The sequence below is a fragment of the Carlito syrichta genome, unplaced genomic scaffold (genome assembly GCF_000164805.1).
Source record: "Carlito syrichta isolate Samal-C Ts95f unplaced genomic scaffold, Tarsius_syrichta-2.0.1 Scaffold311616, whole genome shotgun sequence".
In the NCBI taxonomy this organism is placed as follows: Eukaryota; Metazoa; Chordata; class Mammalia; order Primates; family Tarsiidae; genus Carlito; species Carlito syrichta.
Window position 1 is genome coordinate 1,945,642 of NW_007255712.1, and position 18,967 is coordinate 1,964,608.

Below are 18,967 nucleotides of genomic sequence, written 5' to 3' on the forward strand. Positions count from 1 at the left end.
TTATAGGTGACCTTGTCTTGGTAGAAAAAAGGTGCTTGAAAGGAATTTTTAGGAAGCATTGAAATCGTTTCAAGTGGCTAAATTTTATAAGAAAATGATTAGATGATTGCACAAAGAAAGGGGGATGTCACTGCACCGATGTGTAGGTTTCCAGCACAATATCATCCATGCGTAGGTTTCTAGCTTCAGTGAGTGAGTGGATTATCCCCTTGCTAGAGAATTCAAGAAGAAAGATAACAAGTTCTATTTGTGAAAGACAGAGGTACCTATGAGAAATTTAGGTAGAAATGTATAGTAGGTAGTTGAAAATATGAGCCTAATATTGGAGGGATAGACAAAAACAAGAAATATACATGCAAGAATCACCAAATATTCAATAATATCTATAATGAACAATACAAATAGCTGAAATTACTCAAGAGAATGTTCAGTTGAGAAGAGAAATAAGCTGAAAATAGAAAAATAATATCAGAGTTGCCCCTTCACGAGTCTTTCCCTAATTTTTCCAATGGAATACAAGCATCTGCTTGAGTTCTTTTCCATCTTGCTTGAACTATGAGTCTACTATATCCCTTACGTTACATCTGGGGTGGATATTTGCTTTCCTATTAGATTTTTACCTCATTGAGAATTCTGGGAATTTTTCCAATGTCTAACAAACACTCAGCAAATGCTTATTAAAATACATTGACTTCAATTCTTTCACACACAGCCTGCGTTGTTTCCAACTCTTTAACATCAACTTTCATGATTCACAGATTAAGAAAGCAATTGGCATGGGTTCATCCTCACTGTTCACCCAGATCTCATATTTCCTACCTGGACTCTGCCAACTGCCTCTGTTTTCAATGAACATCAAAATCCTTAATGTCAGATATTTTCTGACTTCTAATTGAGAAAATACAACCCATTACATAATACGAAATTAAGGAATTTTTATAATTTGTTTATAGGTATTTTATCTCTTTAAGTGTATTAATCTTGGTAACTAGTTACCTTGCCTCGTTTTTTAAAAAATAAATTTTTAAGTTATGGGCTTGTTGATGCATATTATTATTATTATTACTAGAAAGTGCATGATGGCCAGCTGGGGCTGGCATAGACACTGCGGTTTTATAGCAGCATAAAGCTAGCAGGTCATCATGAGTACCATGCTCTAACTAACACTTCTTATACTTTACTGTGCAAATGAATCGCCAAAGCTTCTTGCTAAAATGCAGATTCTGATTTGGTAGATCTGAGGTGAGGGCCTGAGTTGCTGTGTTTCTTACGACCCCCAGGTGACACCCATGTTATAAGTCTCTCAGTTAATTGAGGTGCAAGTCACAACTATGTATTTTGTCTGGACAGAAGTCAACTCTTGAATTTCGCCCAGTGAGGTTCAGCATGCTCACCAATTATCTATTTGTATGACCTGCAAACTTACAAGAGAAAACAGTTTGGATGCAAAAAGAACAGGAGTGAGAGAGAAAGAGACAAGAATCACAAAGAGGCTGGGAGTGTATCTGACTCCCTTCCTTTTCTGAGGCTCACAAAAGGCTCTGTGACACTGAGACCAAGTAAGTCTACTTTCACGCTCCAGTAGCAACATGTGAAACAAAACTGAGAAGAGAGTGAATCTTCTCCTCCCTCCACCCCTCTACCTCATTTCACCAACGATAGCAGTTTAGCAACTGGAAGAAGCAGATCAGCCCACTCAAAAGACAACCTGGCAAAGCGGAGAAGTATTTTCATAAAAAGCACGTCTAGCAATGGTGCCTGAGGCCAAGGACCCAGAACAAAATAACCTGAGCAGGATTCCCCTGAGTATGTGAGATGTTGCCCTGGGGACTCTGAACCCACTGGAAAAGACCACGGTGGGTGGTCTGCAGAGGCACTGTGCAGTTCAGATACAGGGATTCTTGTAAATATTGCCATGTTTGTATTGATAGGCTGGTTTGTACCTTTAAAAGTAGTATTGGTTTAAAACTGATGGTATAAACAAAAACCTATTTAATATAATAGAAGAAACCTTTTCTGCATGCTGGAGAGTGCTTTGTGTCAGAAAGTGTCACCTAGAAATAATTTACTTCCTGGGCTCCAATAAATATTCCAGTACTAATTTATACCATCTTAGTAGATTATAAGAGCAATTTATGTACCATTTCTGCTTTTAGCTTTAAAATGAGAGTAGTAATATTTGGCGCTACATAAGCTTACAAATTGCCTACAGAACAGATGCTATATACGTTGCCTTAACTCGTTTTTGAAAGTTAAATTTCCTCTCTCCAAGTTTTTACACAAGATTGAGATTTTGGTGCTAAAAGAGCAAGAAGTCCTAAAGGGTTATTGATATTTCATCTATACAAAATACCAACAGCTGATGGAGACTTTAAAGTGGATTAGGAATTCAACATTCCTCTCTCTATATTGAACAGGTTTCATGCCACCTCGGTTTTTCATCACAACATCTGTTTCTCGTTAGCAAATGCAAGCTGTTGTTTCCAGTGCTGTAGGAAATTCATATACAGTCTGAGGCAAACTTTTCAGACTTATAATCACACTTGTGGATCCACATTTTTTGGAACCAGAAAAATGTGGTCATCTTCAGGAAGAAAAAAACAAAAAAGCATACGGGTATTGCTTTAAAAAAAAAAAAAAAAAGAGGAAGTGAAATTGTATGTAATACAGAACTTCACTATTAAAATACAGAAGGGTATGGATTCTGAATTATTCACTGAATGTGCTGACTAATTGCTCCCCTCTTCACTACACTTTATCACTGTAGATTAATCAGAATGTGATCTGCAAGAGCTGTCTGGATCAGTTCTTTTGCCTCATCTGCTGTGGTAATTGCAGTCACAGGTGCAAAGTGGAAAGCCAGCATCCTCTTAGACAACTTGGAGACCAAAGCACTACTGCTGCGTAGAAAGACAGGAGAACTGGCCTTTCATATCTATGTAGAAGGCCGAAATATGGTCCCTGGAATAATTATTCTGTTAGCCAGCCTGACTATGTCTTTGGGCACAGAACAATGCAATGCTTAAGCAAAGTCTCACATAAAATTAGACAGTCTATTTTGCTTAATTTACCCATGAATCTTCTCAATTAAACTCACCCATGAATTATATTGATTAAATTATTGATTCTCAATTTTATTTCCTGTGCAACACTCATGTTCATTGAAATATTAATAAGTATTACTGGAAAAAAATATTTCCTTTGTCAAGCAGGTCTTGAAAAAGCTAAACAAACTTCCCTACCACATAACTTTTCAGATTCTTTAATGTGGTAATTTCCATTGTGATTCTCCATCCCGACATTGTTTTTTAAACTTAATATTTGAAGTTCATTTGGGGGCAATATCATTTGATGGAAAGAGTCCTAGTTTTATATCTCTATCAATTGGTAGCTTTATACTATTGGACAAATGCTAATTCTCAGTTTCTCTACTATAAAGGGTATATTTTAAAAGATTTTGTAGGTTTGCTATTAGAAATAAAAGAGAAAGTGCTATAATGTGCCTAGCACTCAATAGGTAGAACCTATTGTGTGCTGCGTAATTCTTAGTGTTATGTTCAATAGAACAGTATATAGCAAGTTATGAAACACTGACTTACATTCTGTTTTCCATGAATGCTTAGTTCACCATAAGATAGTGTCACGCCATGAAGTTCCTGGTTCCATAAAGTCATTTCTCTCCTTGGTTGTTCCTTTATCATTAAAAAGCTCCTTAGAGACCAGAAAGTTTACCCTAAAACCCTCATCTAATACCCCCTTCCAAATAAGAGGCTGGTTCTAGAAGACACTCATCAGTCACAGAGGCCAAGTACATTCATCTGTATGTTTTACTTTAACCATATAATTCCCTGGTACTCTAAAAGTCAACTATGTTTTGAGTTTCATTCTGGAAAGGTTACAACTATAATTTTAGTGGTGCATGAGTATGCACTTTGCTCTTAGCATGGGTAACCAAGAGTTAAATACCTCTAAAACTAAATGGTATCCCTTTACATTTAAATGGATTAGACCATGGTGGTTCTCCTGGCCCCTGGATAAATGCCATGGAAATTAAAGAAAATAGTTCTAATGTCACCAAACAGCAAAGGTCAGATAGGGTGAGATAATTACTCTCATCATTATTAACATTGCTTTGCATTTAGATAGCCCCTCTCCTCTGCCAGACTCATTCTCATTCTTGTCCCATTGCTGAGGATCTGAGTAGCTTGCTGAGCTCCTGATGACATCAAGGTTGAGCCTGATGAGGAGGAGAAGCTGAAAGTCAAGAGGGCAGTGAGCAATTAATCCTTAGGCTTTATTTGCTCACTCTGATCTTCTTTGGGTAAACAACTTACAATAAAAATGGGTACTAAATAATACCCATATAAACTCAAAGCCTCTCCTGGGACTTCTGCTTCATTTTGATTTTAGTTTTAGTTTTAGTTTTTAATACACATTATAAATTCTAAATGTGGGTGTGTGGGTGTGTGTGTGTGTGTGTGTGTGTGTGTGTGTGTGTGTGTGTGTTTGGAAAGTTTAAGTGTCTGTTGCCTAAGCCAGACAATACTAAAAGTACAAAGGGGCACAATAAAAACTACAAATTAAAAATAAACTTAATTTTCCCTGTTGAAAGGGAAGAGACTGCTCCCATTTTCTTAGAGCATTTGCTTTAGAAAACTTGTAATTACAAGTACTTTCTCCTCTCTTTGGAATGTATATAAATCTTTTAGAAAACTAGATAGGACTTTTGTAAGCTTTATGATCTGGGAAAGTTTTTCTCAAGGACCTCAAAGTCATCTTGAAATGTAAACATTAAGAGAGATAGTACTCCTATCTCCCAGTGTCTGTAGCAGAATAGGAGCCTAACTTTGTTGTAAGCCTTCCTCCAAATTGCAAAGCTACCTGTCACAAAGATAGAGATTTGAGAAGTTAATTTTTCCTCTGAATAAAGCCAATAAGCTAACACAAATGTTCACCCAACTTACCAGGTAGAGTCAGAAAGAACAATATAGACAGATGACGCTGTCAAGTCCTCTTACTTGAGGACTAATTACTGATTATCTTGAAAACAAATGTTAAACTGTATAAAGATTGGATTTCTTCTCGTCTTTGCAATCTCTTAGATTTTCTGTGATGCATATCACATTCTGGTTTAATGCTTATTCAGTGATAAAAGTGTTTTATGTCTCTACTACCCTGATGGAGAGGATTTCTGGATTGGGAGATTTTGTTTTTAATTATATATTCCAACACATGATTGTACCTTTAATTGTAATAATGTACTCAAGGTGACTCAGCCTGTAATCCTATGCCTTTGGGAGGCTGAGGTGAGTGGATTGCCTGAGCCCGCGGGTTCGAGACCTGCCTGGGCAGCGAGACCTCATCTCTACAATAAATCAAAAAATCAGCTGGGCATGCCTGTAATTCTGGCTACTTGGTAGTGCATGCCTGTAATTCTGGCTACTTGGAAGGCTGAGGCGGAAGGATCGCCGGAGCCCAGCAGGTCGAGGCTGCGGTGGCCAGGAGCGGCCACTGCACTCCAGTCTGGGTGACAGAGTGAGACTCCAACTCAAAAAAAAAGAAAAATAGAAAATAATAACATATTATTATCAGCAATATCAGTTGTTCTTAACCATAAATGTACATTAGACTCATCTGCAGGGTTTAAAATATACATTCCCAACCCCACATTCAGAGCCTCTGGCATTACATATTTGGGCAAAATAGGGGAGCCCACACTTCTAACAACTATCCCAGGGGATTTCGATGCAGGTGATCAGTAGATGCCATTGTCAGTGGATGTTTTAACACATTTTTTTTTAACTTGATGATAAACACTTCTTTTTTGCTCTCCAAGTCACTCCTTGACTCACTAACATGTTTTATTTACCTTTGCAGGTAAATAACTACCACACCGGCCAGATCTTCTCCACTGACCAATCTTCTTATTATCTTCTTAGCCTTCCATAGCAGGGTCACAGCTTGACCACCTCCCAGGTCCCCAGCCACTCTGATGAGAGCCACTGCCCTCATGCTACATAGAGGGATGTGAAGACAATGAGCATCTCTTACCTTCTCCAACTGTCTTTTTCTCTCTTTCTCCCCTAAATCAAAGAAACAGCTACTACATCTCTAAGATTAACTCATCACCCTGTCCTATTGATCTCTTCCATATTTTATTCCCTCATTACATAAATTATGTCTTCATTAGTATTTCCAGTTTCAGAATACTCTCCCTTTACTCATGTATGCTTGGGTCTCTCTAGTCCAAAAAAAAAAAAAAGCCCTCTTTTCTCATTTCAATTTCGAACTCAGTTTACTCCTCTCTTTCTTTCACCACAAAAGTCACCTAAATAGTTGTCTATTCCCATATCTTTTATTTTCCCATCCCTATTAAGTGTGTATCCTCTGCATGGGAGTTTAGCTCTCATAGAGGTAGCTTCAGTTTTAACTTCTCTTCTTAGGCCTACGTCTATATGTCTTACTATTGGATAGAAGTGGCCACTATGCATTTGAAAAATGACTCAAATTCATTATTTCCAAACAAACCTCCCATCTAGCACATGTGTCTTATGTTTTTGGTGTCAGTTAACAGCATCAATTCTAGTTGTCCAAGTTCAAAACATCCTCTAGTCTTCTCTTTCTCTCACCTCCCAAATAAAATCAATTCTCAAGTTCTGCTGGGTCCACCACATAAGTATCTCCTAATACCTATCCCTTGTATTACTTCCACTGCCGTTGTCTTCATGATATTTCTCTTGGCCTCTAGTCTCCTTAAGTTGATTCTATCTTGCATGTTTTTCCTAGTATCTGCTTTCTAAAACAAAATGTGACCATATTCAACCTTTTTAAAAGGTATATTTAAAGAGACTCAATGGTTCTTCACTGCTTATATAATGAAGACAAATTTAAAATAACATTAGCCTCTCCCAATTTTATTACCCACTAGCCAATATTATTCACATCTGTAAGCAATCATTATAATAATATTAACTATAATGAACACTTTGTATGTTAATGTGGACATAAATTACAACTCCAGAAAAATGTCTTTTGTCATTTGCCATTTGTTAATATCCACTTAATAAAGGGATAGCCCCCCATTTTCCATATGTATTTAAATGACTTGCTTTCACACATAATCACTCTTTCCAGAAGCAGTTAGAGAATAGATTAGGTTCAGACTTACCAGGAAATCTACTGTGGAGGTTGGCATCACAGTTGTAGCCATTGAACTGAGCAGACCCCGGAAGGACTCTAATTGTTAGAAGCAGCAGCAACCATATTTGTTCCATTTCAAAACCTAAAAAAGAGTTATTTATCATGTAGACAACACCAGCCTTCTCTCCTACTTGCTGGGAAGACCGAGGCTGACCTCAGTTCATCGTCAGATTAACGGTTTATATCCATGCAGTCAAATCTCACTAAAGGTGTGAGGGTTATCAGAAATAATTAACAGCAATGAAGGCAGAGATTTTGGTTACAATATTTGAATATTATTTTCATTGTTAGGCTTCAGTTGGCTAAGAGGCGGCAAAGCTAGACTTTTATAGAAGAGCTAAAGTATAAATCATGAAGTTCACAAAAGGAAAATTCTGTATTATAAATAGAAAGAACTCTAAGTATCCAGAAGATTGGAATAGCATAACTAGGTAGACTCACCAACTTTAGACAACTTTACACTTTATAATACCAGGGGAATTTACATACTAAATACTTGATTCTGAGAGGAGTCTCAACTCTTAATCACCAAGTAATTTCAAAAAAATATTTTTCTTCAGCAAAAGAATTCCAGACTATGAGTACTTTTCAAAATCAGTAGTTTGTGTATTATTTTCTAAAAAAAAAAAAAAAAAAAAAACCAGGGATAAAGCCAAAGGAAGAACAGGAAAACACTGTGTGTGTGAACAACAATGGAGTTCTTCCTTTGACTGCTCCCTAGTAGGTAATAAGGACTGATACTGGCATATGGCAATGTTGAATTCTTAGGAGAAAGCAATGAAAAGTGTTTTTTAAAATATCAATATGGGTTTTACAAATAAATATAAATTGACTTTAAATACCAGTCAGAATTTTCTTCCTGGATATCCTTTTATTGGTCTGATAAGGTTAAAACATCTTCCAGAAGTACCTAATTTATTTTCAGAACATAGTTTGTACACTGAAAAAATCTTTTGGGCTGGTGGTCTTGGTCTATGCATAAAAAACAAAAAGAAATTAAAATTGTAAAAGATTTACTCAAATAATTTAGTGCATTTTAAAAGCTTTGGTTTGGGGGTAGAAAATGGTTTTTTAGCTGTCCTTAAAGATCTGCCCTAACTGATTAATCAAGTCTTTATCAAAAGGAAGGAAAAACATCTTGCTTTTAAATCATCATTTCAGAATAACAAGTTTATGGTGAACAAAGTCACTTTGGTGAGGATGTGGGAAAGGAAGGCATAAGTTTACTCTCAAAAATAGACTGAAAAAATATTAATTCAGCAGGAGCTTCCTTCCTTCAGCATTCTAACACACTACTCGGGCACAAACCTAATGACTTTGGAGAGAACAGCCATATGTATGGTTAGTTCTCATTCCCTGTAATAGTCTGTAGAAAAAGCCTCACACACATGGCTGGCCCAGACCCTGGGCTCTCTTGAATACACCTACACCATCATTGTCCAGTTCAAATACTCTCAAACAGAATAAGATAGCCGTGCTCTTTTGGAGTCTTTGGAAGACTACTAGAAAAAGACCAGTCTGGTTCTGAGCAGTCCACCCTACCACACCCATGTTTATTCCACGCCCTACTATGGCCTTTTATGACAGGTCCCATTAATTCCCAGAAGACACTGGAGACTCTATACCCACACTGTCTGCCAATATAGAGACGTCTTTTAAGGCTTTTCAGAATCAGAAATGTAAGTTGGCTAGTTATTTTTATTGTTCTGAAATGCTTTCTAGCCTTTATATTCCTCCACAAGAGTAAAATAACATCTATTGAATGCATTCTTTGCACAAAGAAGGCACTGCATGCCAAATCATTTACCTATTGTCTCTCATTTATATACCTTATAATGATTAAGTAAGGTTGGAATCATTACTTCATGTATCTAAAAAAAAAAAAAAAAGAGTCTCAGAAAGTTTAGGTGATCTGGAAAGCAAGTGGAAGAACTAGAATTCAACCCCAGGTCTTTCTGATGGTAAAGTTTGCTAAATGAGCTACCTATATATCATCTATTACTAAATAAAGTTAATGTTTTGGGGTTACAGTTTATCCTCAGCTGTTTTCTTTAGCTTTTAATTGTGTACCCTTTATATATCTTTCCATCTGACAATGAATAAAAAGTTTATGTAACTAATGCAATTTGCTTAATAGATATATTTTCATGATGGGACATTTTGAGGAAGAAGTTATTGTTTTAAAAAGGAGGAGGTCCTTATTTCTCATTGTGAAAACAATAAAAATATTATTACAGATGAAACTGGACACATCTGTGTTGACCAAAAACAGATGAAAAACTCATACTAACTGAAGAGCTCACTGAAAACAGTAGTAAACTCTTAGCTTTACTTTAGATCAGATCTGAGGTTGCCCAAAAAAGGCATGTCGTTCTCCTTCATACAGTGAATAAAACCTAGAATGCCATCATGGAGACTAAAACCCATCATAAAATCTTCTATAAATAAGAGGTGGGCACACTGCTTATATCCCCCAAAGGTATTGAGATAAAAAATAATTTAAAAAATAAATAAATAGGTAGAGGTATAAGGTAGCTTGCTTTAACAGAAACTATATTGATCTTGATTTCAGCAGGTATAAATTCAAATCCCTTCTCAGCCATTCTCCAGATTTGTCATTTGAAAATCAAGATAATGATCACAGACTTTATGAAGTGTAAGTGCATAAAGAATGGTATAGTTAGGACATACAGAAGGCACTGAGATCTTAGTTTGACCGTATCCATATTTTGAATCCCTATGATACTGGCAGTGCTTATGGAATTTTCAAGAATTCTGAAGACTATACTTTACCTACAAGTTAAAACAAAATGATGAACTATTAACTTGCCAACTTTGCATCCCCAACCCTATCTCCATCATTTCCCTACACATGGAAAACCTGAGCATCAATTCAAGTAGCAAGCTTAAAGGTGCTACCCTAACAGTCCCAAAATTCTTTTCTGAAGTGGAATTGTTCAAGGTTTGGGGACTCTTTTGAGACTCTTTACACTATCCAAGCATCATGTCCTAGCATCTCAGGCTCCCTATCTCTTAGGTGCAGTTGCAGACATGAGTATTACAGTTCTGACCTGGCTAAAAATGCTCAGTGAGCCCTTTGTTAGACCAATTTCTATGGTCTGCTCTGGAATGACCTGAGATGCCTGCAGTCCCACTGTGGCACAACAAACTCTTGTTAGAGATTCTGAGCAGAAGGATTTTTCACCTTCTCCACTGCATCTAAGTGCAGCAACCAACACCTTTACTTTGGTAGAATACGTTTACAAAATTGCCTAATACATTCAATATTACAAAATATTAATAATACATTCTGAGATAATGACCTTGAAAATATGCGTGCACAAAAGTTTTACATGTGTTTCTTATTTAGTACCTTCAGAAATTTAAATGATAGGAATAAAAGAGGAAGACGAGGAGAAAGATTGTATGTAAAATGATGAATTTTAAGAAATTCAGAGTGCTGATTTAAAAAGAGACACCCATATCTCTTAAACTGGTACCAATAGGAAAAAGAAGTCATATACTAAGTGATTTGCTGTCAAATGTGTCAATATTTCTCATATATTAATTTTTTTACAGTAACTTCTTCCAACACATACATTTCTAATTTATTTGCTTAGGATTGAATTTGGAGTGAGAAAATTATAATTTCACTTTCAATTCTCACTCAATTTTATATAAATTGATACAACTCTATCACAAATACTTTTCTCTAAGCTTTATACATAAAATAATCTTTTTTGACATTCTTTTTATTGAGATTTGTTACTGTACATGCCAGGAACTGTGTTGTGTTTAATATTCAACTACTAACATAGATTTAATTTTAAGCACATTACAAATGTGAAAACTGCAGCCTTAAGTTTTTAATTGACTTTCCCTGGGTCACAGACCTAGTAAATGACTAAACAGAATTAAAAAATGAGCTTGACCTTTGGAATTATCACACTACTCTATTTTACTTGATTGGAGTTTGTCAAATAAATAAAATTAATGTCTTGCTAATTTTCAGAAAGTAAATTATATTAATAATGTATGCTTAAAATAGGCTCTGAACTAAATGATTCAGATGGCTGAGACAAAATATTTTTAATATCTGCATAATTGTCGTGACTCTATTCCATTTAGGCAATGAGTGCATAAAGAATATTATTCTTCTTAAAAATTGGTTTAATGGTAATACTAGTGAGTTTTAAGAGCTACTGTGTACCATAATGCTTTAAGTAATTCATACGTATTTTCTAACTATGAGATAGGTAATTTAGGCTCCATATTCTGGGGATGAGAAAACTAAGGCACAGAAATGTTAAGTAACTTGCCCAAGGCCAAACTTGTCCAAGACAGTCAGTGTTAGAATCAGGATGCGTGCGCAGGGCAATGATAGAAACTACCCTCAACCATTATGTGGTACCACTTTCCAGAAAACAATATATATAATGCTAAGTCAAATGAAAATTCAGCAACTCCTTGGTAAATTTGATCAATATTTATTCATTCTTGCATTCTGTTATCAAATAACTATTGGATGTTTACATGTGCCTGATACTGTCCAGGGGGTTGAGGTCATCAATTAGAAAAATTTTCTATCTGCATAGAACTTACATTCTAAGTCTAAGTTTTCTTATGAGTTCTAAGAGAAGACAAAAAGAACCAAGTCTATAAGTAAAACATAGAGTATATTTTGCTAAGTGTCATGGAGAAGGATAAAGCAAGAAGAATAAAAGAAAGCTCTAGAATAAAGGGAAGGAGATACAGAAATTTCAAATAAAGTGGTAAGGGGTGTGTGTGTGTGTGTGTGTGTGTGTGTGTGTGTGTGTGTATTCAATGTACATAAATGAAAACTTGAGGAGGAGAAAAATTTTGGTTATAAACAATCAGATCTATATGTCTTTAATTGTGTACTTCACTTTCTTTTTCTCTTCTTCATCTTCTTTTTTTCTTTTTCTTTTTTTTTTTTTTTTTTTTTGCTATTTAGGCACTTCCCAAATAAACCAGACTTTTTAGTGTATAAATTACTCTCTGGGAATAACTTGGACACTTTTTGAAAAGCTGCATTAACCTTTTCAGATGAATAAAGGTGGCTGTTAGAGCCTGAGAAAAGTAATTTATTAGATAGCACCCCAATGACCTGAAAAAAGGGAACATGATCGAAAGTGCCTTTATCTGCTCTCGAGAAACAACTTTTGCAGAGACAAATGAGCTCAACAATTTATCAAAGTTTTAAACTTCCTTAATTTTATTGCGTTTATATAGGCCAGTTGGTTGTTATTGTTGGAAAGAAAAATTAAAAATTCAAGCGTCATTTCCTCAAATGTTTAATCTAAGATTTATGCATTTTTTTCCACTAAACTAAAGTTGATTTTGTTTAATCATACAGATTCACAAACATATAAAATGGGTTCTTTGGCATCGGTGATGCCCCTGTCCTCTCATCTTGGTTCTGCATTTACTGAGCAGCTACTCTGCACAGGCATGTCGTCTCTACCAGGCGGCACACAGCCTCATGCCCATTGCCTCTATCACTCACACAAGCCTGCTCTGCAGAAAAGATCAGAAAAACAGTTCATCAGGCTTTAAATAACTGGAAACAGTTTTAACTGTTTCCAACAAAATGGAGAAGGAATGTATATATTTTAACAGACATCAAAGTTTTAGTTAAAGGAATGAAGCTCTACACCAGCCAGCCTTGGAAGCAACTGACAGAAGCCTGGTAAAGAGGAGCTAAAGTGACACAAGTGGGCAGCTGTCCTGCACAGTTAAGAATCGTGGTGTTACACAGTCTTCCCTCTAGAAAAAGGAAATATTAGCTCACCCTCCAAAATTATCAGCTTTAAAGTGCTAGGGACCAAAGCTCTTTAATGAAGAAACATGTATTTGATGGGGTGTCTAGACTGAAACTCTATATTCCTTATTTCTATGCTGCACTTGGACATTAGAGGCAACCATATATTAAAAAGAAAATGAAAATACAAAGCCATCATTGGAAATATCCATTATTATGTACTTATACATGCTTTAATGTAGAATGTCCTTGTCTTGCTAAACAAAGAATAAAGTACACCATGTACTTTCAGAATAATGCCTCCAACAAAGAAGGAAATATGTTTAGCCATCAAGAAGACATTCAGAAATTTTATGACTCTAAAGATGCTGATGTATACCATAAGGAAATATGAATGCTAAAGGCTGCTCCTAAGAGAAAAACCGACTCCAATTTTCTCTGACACAAAGTGAGTGTTCATTTATTTCCCTTCGCCTGCCTTCCTCATTTGTCTTTCTGTTGAGGGCTTTCTCAAGTAATCTACAGCATTTAAATGATCTACAGTGTTTAGTTTAGAACATTTATTCTAGTACCTTAGTTTTGGGACAGTAGGTAAAATGACAGATTGAACTAAGTCACTTTAAAAGCTTTTTCTTAATAATTCACCAGGCTCCTTTTTAAGATATTTGTACATTTTATTTTTCTGAAGTATCTTTGAAGATGTGTTAGGATATCGACTTCCTTCCTCCTTTCATGAAGTGTAAATCATAATAAATTAATAATTGATTAATACTTTTACTAGTTATCATAGCATTTCCTTCTAGCAAATTAGACAGTCGACTATTAGTGTGATTATTTCAGAATCAAAATATTTCTTTTTAAATAGAGATGATATGCAAAATATTTACAAAAGAAGGCACTGCACAGGAATCAGTCAATCACAAGGGACACAATGTTGATACATTCTGGCTAAATATAAACCCACTTCCCAATATTCGAAAGTATTTCCAAGGGTAGCAATAATTAATAATGGAAGTATAACTTCATACCTTGGTTAATTTTTGCTTAAGAATAAAAGAGCTCCTTTATAGTAGTACACCTCTAATTTGAAAATTCTGTATTAATTAATTTATTTATTCGACATATTTTTATTGAGGAACTTCTAAGTGTCAGACTCAGAGTTCTGGGGATCCAGTGACTAGAATAGGCCTTATCCTCACAGAATTTACAGACTGAAGAGAGAGATGACCATTTAACTAATAGTCACACACATTAAAAAGTACTTAGAAAATCTACTTGACAAGTGCTACAAAATAGAAGTAAAGGGTGCCTCAAGAAAAACCCTAAGGGTAGAAGCTAATTTAAATGCAGGTGTCAGGGAAGGACTTTCTGTGAAGTGCCATGGTTGAAAAGAATGGAAGCATTGGTCTGAGTTAGTCAGGTGAAGGCTGGAGAAGACACTCTAGGTAGACCTCATGGCAAGACAGTAGGTTCCCAAATGTAAAAACGGTCAATACTACGTGAAACTTTTCATGAAAGAAGTTCCGTGGCCCTGAGTGAGGAAAAGTGGCCCAGGAGATAAGATTGAAGGTAAAGGCAGGGGGACGATGGTACACGATTTTTCCTAAATGAAATGGGAAGCCTTTGAAGGCCTTTGGATTGAGGAGTAAGATTGTAACACCTGGGATGCATTGAAGTAAACAAACTTAAAATACTATCTTAAAAAAGGAAATAACAGGACTTGTCGAATCCTGGGTGCAGAGTGAGCAAGAGAAAGGGATCAAGAATGGCTCTCAAGTTTATGTCTTGATCAACCCACTAAATGGTAGTACCACCATCTATTGAGATGGAAAAGTAATTGATCAAGGTACTGGAATGGAAGCAGGGATGGAGAAGGGCCCAAGATATCAATGGGTTGGGGCCAAATGAATTGAAACCCAATTTTTCTATATAAAACTGAGACGTTATAAAAAATGAAACACATATTATGATACAGAATAGCAATGCTATTTTAAGCTGTGAGAGCAAGCCTGTGTCGGGTGTCACATAGGGTCGCATATAAATATAGCAGGCACCACCAGGAGAATGTTCCCGACACATTCAGAGGGATAGGGTTTTATAAAGCAGTTAGGTGCTACAGCTACCTCCTGTAGACAAAATTTCCCCTGAAATTCCTTAAATTGCCCATTCTTGTGTGGAATTTATGAATAATGGAATAGTATTTTAAGTGGGTTTCATCATGATGATTTCGGTTGCCCCACAGATCTCTTTCCTTTGAGGAAAATAAGAACAGAATCTACCTGAAAAGGAAAATATTGTCTGATTCTGACTTTCAGTCTTATTTGAAACCTATAATGGAGAAAATTGCCAGAAAAATCCATGTTTTTGACTGCTAAAGACAGAGGAAATTTTGGCTGTCCCATATCCAAGCTTTAATTTTAAGAGCCAGGTTTGAAGGACTGAGCACAGAGTTTGTACTAAAACCTAAGAGAAGGTGTGACAGACAATATGGCATAAACACAATGCTCTGCTCCACACGAAGGAGCGCAGAGAAGATGGAAAAGAGTGGTTAGACTTTCATGAGGGGTTTTCTTTTTGGCCTCCACTTTTGATTAAAAAAAAAAAACACCCAGTTAGATATGTGGGTATCTAGAAGTAAACTGGATATATGCCTGACTTTTTGTCTAAAACCTGGTGGGAAGTGTCTGTCAAAGCATCCATGGCACCATGGGGAAATCAGAGTTGAGTGGCAATGGTGGTAGGACAGACCTAGACAAAGGGAAGGTTTGAGATTACCTCCCATGCAGTCTTGCTACTGGCATGGAGAATATCTTTAAAAGCTTTCATGACCCCTCAAAGGAGACAAAGAAGGTAACTGAAAAATTGAGATGCCTTTTGCGTTGCTGGGAAGCCAGGATATGGTTAGCTATAAGATGGATGGCCCCAAAGCCAGGAACCAGATAGGGAATAAGGACCAGTAGCTCCAGCAAGAGATTGTGTGTAAAATGACTGGTAAGAGGTATAAGTCACTGGTACTGGTAGGAGATGGGATAAATCATTTTGAGAAAAGAGAGCATAAGTCATGCCAGCCATAGTGAACACAATAAGGGCAATGACAATACTCAAAAAGCCAAACAGATGGGAATTCTCCACTGAGGTCACTTTAGACCACAAGATGGTAAATGGACCAAGAATCCTTACCAACACCAGGGTAATAAGATTTTTTAAAAATAGCTAATGTATATAATAATCACTATGTATAAGATATTATTGTAAGAGATTTAGCAATCTCACCTTTCAATTCTCAATGCAACCATATGAGACAGGTACTATAATTGTCACTATTTTGCAGGTGAGGACCAAGAAGGTAAGAGGGTAAGTAATTTGCTTTAGGCCACTCACCTTGACAGTGGTAGAGGGAGTAGCTGGGCTCTTAAACCTGCACTATACTGTCTCCCTATTCTCGCTTTCCATATGGGAAACCTAAGATGGTTAGGAGAAGGTAGATGGGGAGAATGTTAGCTATGACTGATAGTTACCTTGAAGAAACTAAAATTTAAACCAGAGTTATCTTGGCAAGATAAGGTGTTTTCTGCCATGGGCAGAAAAGCAGTCTCTAATGTAATTTGAGTTTACGTCAAAAGAAATAAAAAAGACTTCTTTGAGTGTAACCAAGCTATTAACTAGTTTTATGGAAAAACTCCTGTACAGACACATAGATTCTCCATGAATTCTCCACAGATTTTCTTCTCATAATTAAATAGACTTCTAGACATCATTATTATCAGTGTTATATGCTCAGAAGCTGAGGCCGGGGCAGAATCCAACACACCAGCACAACTTTGAGAAATGGAGATTCCAATCAGATATTTCTATCATCTTTTTGTTTCTCTTTCTCTCTCCCTCTCACTTATTCTCCCTCTCTCTCTTCCTCTCTCTCTCTCTCTCTATCTCTCTCTCTCTCTCTCTCTCTCTCTCTCTCTCTCTCTCTCTCTCTCTCCATCCCTTCATCTATCCATCCATCCAGCTATCTGTTGTGGTGGATCATTTGGAAGTAAGTTTTAAACATTTTGATCACTATTTCAGCACACATCTCATAAGAATAAGTACCTTCTCCACATAACCACAATACCATTATCAATCTCAAGAAAATTATAATTAAGTTATAATAGCATCCAATATCAATTTCATATTCAATTTTCCCCAATTCATAAAAAATATATTACATACCTGGTTTTATTTTTCCTATCCAAGATATGAAAAAAAAGAAGAGTCCAGAAAGAGAATACAGCTAAATGAAAATGTTTATGTTTTGTATTTGATTGTTATATGCTTTTAGTCTCTTGTCATATTTAAAAAAACCCACTCCTCAGATATTATTTTAGATCTGTAAGAATTCTATGGTTCTACCAGGCAAGAAGAATGTGAGAAAATCCAAGATTTTTACGAAATCGAACATAATTAAATGACATGAAACGTTATTCAAATATTTTAAGAGTCAAGAAATACAAAATGTTATTAAATACTAAAATCTGCATGGTTGCAGAGAGAATTGGGTCATGTGTATCTGGCATCTAACAGATGTTAAAACACTTGGGTTATATAAGCTAGATAGGCTGTGGCAGCTTTAACAGCAATGAAGTCAACTTCCTTAACTTATTAAGTCCTAGGGTTTTTTTTCCTAATTTAAGTTTTATTTAAAATTGTGGGGTACAATTCAGGGCTAGGTATACAAATATTCACCATGCAGGTATCCTTATTGATGAGGTGTGCTCCCCCCTTCCCCAGGCAGATATCAACTATTGTCAATCCCACCTCCCTGCTCCCCACCCCCGCAGTTTCCTGCTACTGTCCATCCTTTCCTTATAGTATTACGGTAGTTGTTCAAGGTCCACTTATGAGTGAGAACATGTAATACGCAGCTTTTTGTTTCTGTGCGAGAACACTTAGTATTATAAACTCTAATACCATTCAGGTTGCTACGAAGTTCATGATTTTGTTCTTCTTTATGGCTGCCGCAGTATTCCATTATGTATATGTACCACATTTTTTTTATCCAATCCTCTTTTTTTTATTTATTATATGTATTTTATATATTGCATTGTCTAGTCATTTCCATGTAAATATGATGATATAAAAATTGAACTATTTTGTACTTTCATAATATTAGAAAATTAAATGGTTAAATAAACTTGATCATGTAAATTAAGGAAGGACACTTCCCAACTGGGGAGAGGCTGTAAGTTCAGATCCCCTTGAGCCTTCCTGGTATCACCTTTCTCTACTCCCCTAATGTCGAGCTCTAGTATGCCATATATCATTATATCGTCAGCATAGATATCTGAGATGAAAGTATACTCACTAGTAGCACTTTTTTAATGATTTTTTTATCATTTTCTGAAACTTTATTTACAGAAAATTATTTTTTAGGTTAATTTCAACCCTTTGTTTTCTTTGCTGTTACCTATTGGTACCCCATTTTCCTCCTGAAGTAAGACAAAAATTAAAATCACATTTAGTACTTTCTAAGCAGTATGTGACATGCTTTCAGTTATTGTGGGATGATTCCTGGTCATCATGTAAGTTTTGAATTTTCTCTTTTAAATGTGGCTTTCAAAATGGAGGATGAAATCTGGTATAACTAAAATATCCCCTCCTGTTTTGGGGCAATATCTTTCTATTAATGCTACCGGTCACAATATAATGATGATGAAGATGATGATGGCAAAGATAATGCTTGTCAATGCCAGTCCTCTTTCGATGTGCAGCATGGTTGGTTCCATGTTCTTGCTGCTGTGAACAATGCTGCGATAAACATACGTTTGCAAGTATCTTTTTCACAGAGTGATCTGAGTTCTTCCGGGTATATTCCAGATCATAAGAGATAAGATAGATAAGTGGGACCTCATTAAACTGACAGGCTTCTGCACAGCCAAAGAAGCCATCAAGTGAGCAGGGAGACAGCACAGAGTCTGGGAAAAAAATTTGCCAACTCCATGTATGACA

The 18,967-nt window shown here is 36.1% G+C and overlaps 1 protein-coding gene across 2 annotated transcripts in view; it reads right to left on the reverse strand.

The window, feature by feature from the left end:
* ZPLD1 (zona pellucida like domain containing 1) overlaps window positions 1-18,967 on the reverse strand; it is a 58,685-nt gene that overhangs the window by 29,194 nt on the left and 10,524 nt on the right. Inside the window, exons 1-2 of one of the 2 annotated variants that reach the window (XM_021717969.1) lie at window positions 10,063-10,086; window positions 7,169-7,292 (exon numbers count right to left, since the gene is read on the reverse strand). In XM_021717969.1, coding sequence (XP_021573644.1) covers window positions 7,169-7,292; window positions 10,063-10,074 — 136 coding nt within the window. In that variant the 5' untranslated portion in view covers window positions 10,075-10,086. Of the gene's footprint in view, window positions 1-7,168; window positions 7,293-10,062; window positions 10,087-18,967 lie in introns of those variants that run through there. The other variant, XM_008068869.1, reaches the window with a different exon arrangement.